A 10,353-nucleotide genomic window follows, 5' to 3' on the forward strand; every position below is an offset into this window, starting at 1 on the left:
GGTAATTTCTGCTCACTTAGAGGAGGAGTTGGAGGCGCTGCTGCTGAACCTGGAGCGTGCCATTAAGAGGTTGGGCCTTACCATCAGTCCCACCAAAACGAAGCACCTGCCGGGGTATTTGTACCATCGGACACTCCACCCCCACAACTCCCAATTCGTGATGGGGCAGTAGTGGAGAGAGAGGAGAGTTTCCAATACCTGGTCAGTGTGCTAATGACCGGCTCTGGTTTGACAGCAGATGTCTCACTCCGAATCAGTTGAGCGGCATAATCTTTTCATCGGTTGCCTAACGCTGTGTGGAAGCTACCTGGTCTGTCACTCCGTACGAAGCTTCAGGTCTTCTCGGCGACGGTCATTCCCTACCTTCTCTACACTTGCAAAACGTGGACCCCCCTAATGGAACATCTTTGCCGGTTAGAAACATTTAGGCTGGCCTGCCTCCATTCTGGGTTTAACCAGGCTGGATTGTGTGAGGAGCTCACAAATCTTTGAAAAATATGGACAAAATCCCATCGGTGAGCTCCTCCGGCAGGCAAGACTGCGTTGGCTGGGTCATAAAGCCCACATTCCTAAACAGCTTTTGTTTATAATTACGCATGAACATAGGAAGGAACCACTCAGAATCGTCTGTGTTAAGCAACTGTAACATCTAAAAACACTCTAATTGCTAACACACTTATGATCGGAATTGCCACAACAGTACTCCTGTAGATATCATTCTCATCGATCTGTACAATTAAAATCTTCGTAGTTACGTTGTTAAATTGAGCAATAGAACAATAGGCTAACTCCTCATAGTAACGTGACAATACACGACAATAGGAAAGCCCTTAAAAATGACAATATTCATATGGCACCGTGCTAAAGAAACATGTGTCCAATGGCAAAAGGGGGCATCAATGAATTCATTAGTACAATTGTAGTGACTAACTCGGAGACAGTAGGACTTGGAGGCACTTCTTTATTTAACAAGCGCCACCGGGATAACACACTATTTAATAAGGCCGTCTATTGTCAGCGGCACTACTTAGTTAGAACAGATGGTAGGCTGTCTGACTAGCGGCGCCCCGGGATGGTGAAGACGGAGATGACGACGAGAAGAATGGTGACGACGACGACGAGAAGAATGGTGGCGATGGACTTGAGCAGCATGATAGGGATCCCACTTCTGGCCTCGCTCCGCCCCGGCCACACCCCCTTTCTGGAACCTACTAGCGGGTTCCCAAGGCTTCCCGATGGGCACCTTCTGAGACCTTTCCCCTGGATCCCCCTCTCGTGTATATCCTGGCCTGCTGACATCAGAACTGCCATATGCCCAATCCGTATGAAGGGGTTCTGGCCTCGGGATGACAACCACTCAAAGGGAGTGGGGGGTCAGGGCGGCCGCTGGGAGAGGCCGCGGGGAGAGGCCGCGGAGGGCATGTTTTTTTTATTTTTCTCTCACAACAGACGTGCAGAGAGGGGAGGGGGTTTCACGTTTTTGGTTTAAGCACAAACGCACATCACGCAGTTCAGTCTGGTTTGAGTCTTGCTCATTCTTGTGACTCTGCTTGCGACGCAGTTTTTCGAGGGAGGTTCGCGAGGGAGTTGGTGTGAAGGCTTGCCAGCAGGCACCGACACCAACCATGGGTGTCGTGCCTCGAGGAGGGAAGGGATGTTAGGGGCTGAGTTCGGTATGAGCCGACAGAGTTACGCTGACGAGCAATCAGCCGCGAGGAAGGGTAGAAACGCAAGAGTGTCAGCGTCAGCTGAGCGCCACCGAGCGCCACCGAGCGCCACCGACATAAGGGTGTCAGCCATCAGCGAACAAGTGACGAGCGTTCTGTCGACCTGTCATCCAACAGGGGAAAGAGCCTGACCAGCCGCCCGTGAGGAAGAGGAGAGCGCCATCGAATGCGCCGTGTGTTCGACCACACACCGACCTGCACCATCCAGCAGCGGATGAGCTGTGCATGCTATCTGACGACGGAACCATCACGCACCACGACGGCGAGCGTCGTGCCGACTCGTCATCCAGCAGCGGACAAACAGCTGCAAACGGCGAGAGCGCCGTGTGTTTAATACACACACATCGACCAGCACCGGCTGGGAACCAAGACAAGAGTGAGGAACCTGCGCAGCTGATGAGCTGCGCGCGCTATCTGACGACGAAATCGCCGGGCACCGAGCGCCAAGCGACCGAGCCTCTTCAAGGACAACTTCGCGCCGACGCCGCTCAATCTAGCTGCGGAGAGAGAAAGCCAGCGGCTCACTGCAGACACGCCCGCGCGAGGGAGCAGGGAGTGAAGCCGCTGTTTGTATACCCCTCCCCCACCTCACAAGCTCATGACACAGCGCCCGGCTTCTGCTTAAAACAATAATTTATCAAGGGGACAATACACACGCACACAACACGCATATCGGGACGAATAAGATTGTCCCAAAAAGTTATCTTTGTGTTTTGAGAAGGGTTGCCATTCCAAGGTGGTGCATTAAATATCAACTGATCGTGAAAAGCAGTTGCTGCCCGTCGAGTTACATGAATAAGATTGTTAGAAGTATTTTAGTCATTCGTTTTCGCTAATTGCATAATCTTGACAATGAATTGACATATACTTTGCCTTCGGGATATAATAATTAGCTCATTGCCTTTCGTATGACTATCATTGCATGTCTGTTTTAAAGACTCTACCTGTCGCCGGCTATGCTCGCGTTACTCTGTGGAATTAATTGATTGTTCTGATTACCCAGTTTGACAACATAATCAGAGGGTTAAATGCACGGATCATAAGGAAAACATATCTAGGAGTAATGTGTTAACAATTCCAAGCATGAGAGTTCGCATATTAGAGTGACATGTTTTTATTTAGAATTAAAATTGCTTAACACAGAAGTGTTCGAGTGTTTCTTTCCTAAATTCATGCATAACAATCTTAGTTATAAGAACTGTATCCTGCGTTGAGATATGAATTTGGAGACCTAACATAATACACTAAGATATAATCAATAAATGTTTAAGCAAGAATAATTGTTTTATCCCGATTGATACAACTCTGGGCAGCAAAGCTAAGCCTAATTATCATAACTGCCCACATTAATATAATCACAAACATTTGCATAAAATAATTGGTATAATTTATGCACATAATTACATCAATTAGCATGCTTTCCACGATTTACGCATTTTTCACATCTTCATTAAAAAAATTTTATTTTTATCAAAATTTCATAACCCGACATATACAACAGCAGTCACCACGAGGTCCAATAATTATAGCGGGTAGTATGGCTTGAGTTTGTCCACGTACGATCTCTGCTATTGGTGGTTCTGGGCTCCAGAGGCTGTCATCGGCTTGATAGTGGTGCGTTTCCTCCTACCTAAAATACCTCAGGTCCTCAGCAGGGGCACTGAATCGGCGGGTCTATGTCGGCACACGGCGTGTGATTTTACTCGGCTGCATCCAGCCAGGCTCCACGTCCACCGCTGGAGTGGTTGTCGAGTCGGCATGCTGCTCACGCTGACTGCGGTGCCCGTGCTGGCAGAGATCAATGGGTCCAGCTCCGTCTGCAGTCGTGTGCGCGATGGTCACGTCACCAGATATCGCTTATAGCTTGTCCGCCGGCGGCAGCGCGTCATCCCCCTTGGCATCAGACACGGTTGACCCTTGCAGACTGAGGAACGGCTGGGAGAGACAGCGCCCGTCATGTCTTTCCCCCTCTTTCCGAGAATCCTCCAGCAGTTGTCTGTACTCTGTTCAGTGGACACGCTCCAGATCAAGTTATATCGTTCCGCTTCAGTCTCTGATTCGACCCTCACTATCCTTTGCCTGTGGGTTGGCGAAGTACTGGGCACACTCAAGAGTAGCGGCGGCCTCAAGTATTCCCTCGGAGATGTTGACTTTGATCGGAGCACAATAGGAATGATCCTCACACTATGGTCATGTGTGTAGGCTCTCATCAGCCCATATTGGCGTTTTATGCCTCACTATTTTTTTGATTATTTCTATGCCGTGGTGGTCAATCGAGTTTTACAACTTTCCCAAGACAACCTTGTGAATAATTAACCTCCAGATGTCTTTTGTTTCGGCGAGGCAGGGGGGGGTGATCTTTTGGCCTTTGTTGTCTCGAGGGAGGAGACAACTTATAATTATTTTGTAACGATTGAGAACCAATGGGGTGCAAGGCTGCAGTGAAGGTTAATAACCACCACTCAAGAGTGTTTACCGAAGTTTAAGTCCGTTGCACGTTATCCATCCTTGCCTGCTGCGTCACCCACACGTCCAGATCGGTGTTCCTTTAAAATCTGGTGTGGCGTCTCCTCCACCGTTGGGTGACATGGTGGTGAGATGTTAACTACCTCGTCTGGCATCCAGGAGGTCATGGGTTCAATCCCAGCTCTGACACGGGCTGCTATATATTTGGACTTTGCACGTGTCTCTCTCCCTGTGATTCAAGTGGATTTTTCTCCGGGTCCTCCAGTTTCCCCAACCCCCCCCCCCCCCCCCCCCGACATTTACAATCAACATCACCGGGCGTTTAGAGAGCATGTGGCTACTGCTATAAGTGTCCACGTGATGATAGGCCGATTCGTTGAGGTAACATTTGTGATGGCCAGGTAGCTTCTGAAAGATAGCTATGTGACTCAGTGGTGGGCCTTACCTGGTAAAATAAAACAAAGAGTCTACGTATTTTTCACTGCACGTGTATCTGTTCTCAGAGCAAAAAAATTGCCTCCACGTTGTGTACCTTCACAGTCGTACAGACACGCTCATGCTTTCGAACGGCCGATGTATCACGCGACATTTTCTCAGCATTTATCTCTCTCGGTCAGCTTCTCGAGTATTTAATCTCCGCTCTAAGAGACCTGCCCCCTCTGTGTAGTACACATCCTCCACCCGCGCCACCAAAATTAACAAAGGTCCCAGTCGAGGACTCGCTCTCACTCGACATGCTTGCTTTGGAGCCTTCACCTTCACGCTTCCCACGTAGACCTCAACATCCGTTCCCAAAGCAGAGACTCGGGCACCCGTGCGCCACCTTCACCCCAGCCGCGTCTCATAGCCGGGGCTTTCTTCCTGTTCCTGCTTCACGATCGAGAGGGGAACTGAAAAATCCTCCCCCCCAAGTTCTACCTTCACCCCTGGCCACGTCTCGACGCTGGCGATCTCTCCGCGCTCCCGCTTTATGATCGGTAAGGAGGCAGAAGGATCTTCACCGTCGCATTCCACCTTCACCCCTGACCACGTCTCGAAGCTGGCGATCCCTCCGCGCTCCCGCTTCATGTTCGGTAGGGAGGCGGGAGGATCTTCACCGTCACATTCTACCTTCACCCCTGGCAATGTCTCGAAGCTGAGGGTCTCGCCGTGTTCTGATGTTAGCGATGCCGAGGGGGTCGCCAAAGGGGTTGCCGAGGGGGTCGCTGCGGGATCCTCGCCCCCGAGGCTCGCCACGACCTCCCCAGCGGCAGTCATGCCCTCGTGGAGTCTGGCCCTACTGCGGGAGCGGCGGCGGAGGAAGGGGGGACGGGCCGGCGGCGTCGACTCGCTCGAACCCGCGCGGGCCTGCCGGCACGCCCGGAGACTCCCTGCCTCAGAGGAGGCCTTCCCGCGCGTGGGGCACGTGAGGGACCTCCCACCCGAGTGCGTCTTCTTGTGTACGTGGAGGGTGCCCAAGTGCGTGAACGATCTGTCGCACACGTCGCACGTGTACGGTCTCTCGCCCGTGTGGGTGCGCTTGTGGATGCCCAGGGTGCCCGACTGGGTGAAGGACTTGCCGCACGTGGTGCACTCGTAGGGCTTCTCGCCCGTGTGGGTTCTCTCATGTTGGACGAGAACCTTCAACAGGGCAAATCGCTTCCCGCACACCGAGCACCCATAGGGCTTCTCGCCCGTGTGGGTCCTCTTGTGGTTGATGAGAGCCGTCGACTGGCTGTATGCCTTGCCGCACGTGGCGCACTTGTACGGCTTCTCGCCCGTGTGGACCCGAGTGTGAATGACGAGGTTGGCCGAGCGGACGAACGCCTTTCCGCACACGGTGCACACGTACGGCTTCTCGTTAGTGTGGATCCTCTGGTGTTTGAGGAGGTGTTGCGACTGAGTGAAGTCCACCCCGCAGACGTTGCAGTGGTAGGGCCTCTCGCCCGCGCGGATTCTCTTGTCCGGTGAGACGTCTCTTGGCGGTGGGACGATCGATTTCCTGCGTCGCGCTCGATTGATGTGCGTTGTCTGATGGGAGCAGTAGTCTTCCGAATTCGTGAAAACTTCATCGCACACCCAACACTTGTAGAGCTTCTCGTCGGCATGGCTCCTCTGGTGGCCGATCAGAGTGGCCGCTTTGTCCGTGCTGTACGGGCAGTGGGGGCACTGGTACAGTACGGACTTGGTCAGGCCCTTGTGCTTCGTCATGTGGTCCTCCAGGGCGGGCAGGCTGATCACCACCCAGTTGCAGATCGGGCAGTAGATCTTCATCTCTCCTCCAACGTTCATTGTCCCTGTCCTGGCACTGGGGCAAAGAGTGAAGCACACGAAGGAAAATGAATCTCTCCCGCCCTGTCCCCGTGAAGTATCGCAAACAAGTCGTGAAGCTAGAAACCACGGACACTGGTTGCTAACTGTCGAACAAAGGCAGTGGTCGCCGCTGCATCGCGTGGTGCTTTCAGATGCTGCTGCTGCTTGTGGCGGACGTCTGGAACGCTCTTCCTCTCCGGTATGAGGAAGCCACTGGGAGCTACGATGCACTTTTAAATCATCATCTAGATTGACTAACTCAATTCTTTAGACCTGCTGCTTATTGTTGTGTTTAATTTGTTGTCCTTCCCCCGCACCTCCAACTAGAGCAGTTGGCTAATGTTCTGTTGTTATTTTTGCTGCCTTGCCCAATCTTGATAAATCGAACTTAAACAATGAATTTCCATTTCGGGACTTGCTTACCTTTTGTTCTATTCTGCACTCCTATCGTGTTTGTGTGTATCGTGTGTTTGCTGTTGTAAATCGCCGACTCCCCATGCCCATACTGGACATCTGTGGAAAAGAGATTAATAGCTCATCGGATTACTCCTCCTCCTGCAGTCTAAATAATAATTCTGATTTTGACTGAGATGACGAGCAGATACACCGCCTGTGCCCCCTACTGTGCAAACTTGGTACTCTTAGTAGCCCAGCGCTCTGCTAGTTGTTTTGAGCGTCACTCCTCTGCCCTACATTGTTGCTGGAGGGGGACTGCCTCCAACTGCCCATTACAGTAGAACCTCTGGTCACGACCATAATTCGTTCCATAACTTTGGTCGCAACCCGATTTGGTCGTGATTCGAACATAATTTCCCCATTGTATTGTATGTAAATATGACCAATCCGTTCCAGACTCCTACGAACTGTATATAAATATTGTTTTTTTATAGATTTTTAAGCACAAAAATAGTTAATCAAGCATTAGAATTCACAGTGTAATAGTAAACTAAATGTAAAAACATTTAATAACACTGAGAAAACCTGGAACAGCAGAGAAAACTAACATTGCCGCGTCAAGGTTTAGAATCGTTCAGCAAGATGATTGTTTCGTCTGCTACATCAGTCGGTCGATTCTGAGAGAGAGCGAATATTCGAATGAGCAATTCATGTTTCTATTGAAAGTAAGTTAACAGTAATATTTGGGTACAGTATTGTTTTTGGAAGCATTCACCGTAATATCGTATGAACGTTAACTTCCCCGCATCATCGTATGAATGATGCGAGAAGAGATTAACGGGTTCTTATGTTAGCGATTTACGTACTAATTGCAAAATTAATGCAAAAATACAGGAAATTTGGCGCTTACAAAAAAATGCGTTAAGGGGGAAATCGGCTGCGGCCATGTTTGATCGCCACCCGAGTATGTGTTCGTGACCAGATTCAAAAATTTAGTGAATTTTTTGGTCGAAACCCGATTTGGTCGTGGTCAGAAGCGTTCGTGACCAGAGGTTCTACTATAGCAGCGTCCTTCACGAGCCTTCTCCTTCACAGATGCCGATCTTGACACTGCTGGTACCAGTCGTCGGCAAGTCCACTCAGCTCCACATCCTCCCGTATCGCATCAGCGCCATCTCATCTCCAGCCCGTACCGCACCCGTTTAGCCCCCCTCGATCCGGCCAAACAGAAGCTGCTTGGGCGTGCGGTGGCTGGGCATGCGGGCTACATGACCCAGCCAACGTAGCCTTGAAGGAGCTCGCCGAAGATAGGGACCGTGTCCAGATCTTTAAAGTATTTGTGAGCTCCTCACACTGCGACTCAGCCTGCAGGTTAAACCCACGATGGATCGTAGGCAGGGCCGGCCTGCAAGTTTCAATCCGACGCAGAAAACTCTCATGGTCTCTCTACTCGCGATTTCGCCCTCGCGATGTCTCCCACGGTCTCTCTATCACAATCTCCCACTCACAATCTCCCTCTCACAATCTCCCACTCACGATCTCCCACTCACAATCTCCCTCTCACAACCTCCCTCTCACAACCTCCCACTCACAACCTCCCACTCACAATCTCCCTCTCACAATCTCCCACTCACGATCTCCCACTCACAATCTCCCTCTCACAACCTCCCACTCACAATCTCCCTCTCACAATCTCCCTCTGACAATCTTCCACTCACGATCTCCCTCTCACAATCTTCCACGCACTATCTCCTCACGATCTCCCTTTCACAATCTCCCTCTCACAATCTCCCTCTCACAATCTCCCTCTCACGATCTCCCTCTCACGATCTCCCTCTCACAATCTCCCACTCACGATCTCCCTTTCACAATCTCCCTCTCACGATCTCCCTCTCACGATCTCCCTCTCACGATCTCCCTCTCACGATCTCCCTCTCACGATCTCCCTCTCACGATCTCCCTCTCACGATCTCCCTCTCACGATCTCCCTCTCACGATCTCCCTCTCACGATCTCCCTCTCACGATCTCCCTCTCACGATCTCCCTCTCACAATCTTCCACGCACTATCTCCTCACAATCTCCTTCTCACAATCTCCCTCTCACAATCTCCCTCTCACAATCTCCCTCTCACAATCTCCCTCTCACAATCTTCCACGCACTATCTCCTCACAATCTCCCTCTCACAATCTCCCTCTCACAATCTCCCTCTCACAATCTCCCTCTCACAATCTCCCTCTCACAATCTTCCACGCACTATCTCCTCACAATCTCCTTCTCACAATCTCCCTCTCACAATCTCCCTCTCACAATCTCCCTCTCACAATCTTCCACGCACTATCTCCTCAAAATCTCCTTCTCACAATCTCCCTCTCACAATCTCCCTCTCACAATCTCCCTCTCACAATCTCCCTCTCACAATCTCCCTCTCTCCCACGGTCTCTCTCCCACGGTCTTTCTCTCCCAGTCTCTCTCCCACAGTCTCTCCCTCTTTATTACTCAGTCTCTCTCATTCTCACTCTCTCTATTACTCAGGTCTCTCTCCCACGGCCTCTCCCCCACGGTCTCTCCCCCACGGTCTCTCACACAGACTCACCCACGGCCTCTCCCCCCCGGCCTCTCCCCCACGGTCTCTCCCCCACGGTCTCTCCCCCACGGTTTCTCACACAGACTCACCCACGGCCTCTCCCCCACGGTCTCTCACACAGACTCACCCACGGCCTCTCCCCCACGGCCTCTCCCCCACGGTCTCTCACACAGACTCACCCACGGTCTCTCCCCCACGGTCTCTCCCCCACGGTCTCTCAGACAGACTCACCCACGGCCTCTCCCCCACGGTCTCTCCCCCACGGTCTCTCACACAGACTCACCCACGGTCTCTCACCCACGATCTCTCCCCCACGGCCTCTCACCCACGGCCTCTCACCCCACGGTCTCTCACCCACGATCTCTCCCCCACGGTCTCTCACCCCACGGTCTTTCGGGTCTCTCTTCTGCTCCCTCTCCGTCGGCTTCCTTCCGTCGCGTGCGAGTGACGTCGGGCGAGCAAAACGGGAACAAGCAACGCCGGCGTGACGTCACGACCGGTGAAGGGGGGGGATGACGTCACGACCATTGGGGGGTGGGGCGTATTACCTTAGGTCACGTCCGGTGGTGGGGAGGGGCGAAGGGAGGTGACGTCACGAGCATTGGGCGGTTGGACGAAGAGACATGAGGTCACGAGCAATGGGTGGGGGGTGGGGAGTTGAAGAGACGTGACGTGGCGACCGTTGGGGGACGTTGCCTCCATTTCTCCAAACACGCAGTAGAATTGTAAAAAAATGGTTCTTTCGGTAAAGTCACGTAGAAGGGAAATAATAAAAGAATATAAATATCAAACAATAAAATGTTTTATTGTTTGATATTTAAATTATTTTATTATTTTGTATTTATATGAATATTATTTAAATATTTATTTAACAATATTTATTTTAT

General features: G+C 51.5%; 1 protein-coding gene across 1 annotated transcript in view; it reads right to left on the reverse strand.

Annotated features, from left to right (window-relative positions):
* Window positions 1-10,020, reverse strand: part of LOC144733737 (uncharacterized) — a 30,726-nt gene extending 20,706 nt beyond the window's left edge. The window contains exons 1-2 of the mRNA XM_078615759.1: window positions 9,849-10,020; window positions 5,020-6,480 (exon numbers count right to left, since the gene is read on the reverse strand). Coding sequence (XP_078471885.1) covers window positions 5,020-6,480; window positions 9,849-9,994 — 1,607 coding nt within the window. The 5' untranslated portion in view covers window positions 9,995-10,020. The remainder of the gene's footprint in view (window positions 1-5,019; window positions 6,481-9,848) is intronic.
* Window positions 10,021-10,353: the final 333 nt, after the last annotated feature.

The sequence above is a fragment of the Lampetra planeri genome, chromosome 48 (genome assembly GCF_965212315.1).
Source record: "Lampetra planeri chromosome 48, kcLamPlan1.2.h2, whole genome shotgun sequence".
Lineage (NCBI taxonomy): Eukaryota > Metazoa > Chordata > Hyperoartia > Petromyzontiformes > Petromyzontidae > Lampetra > Lampetra planeri.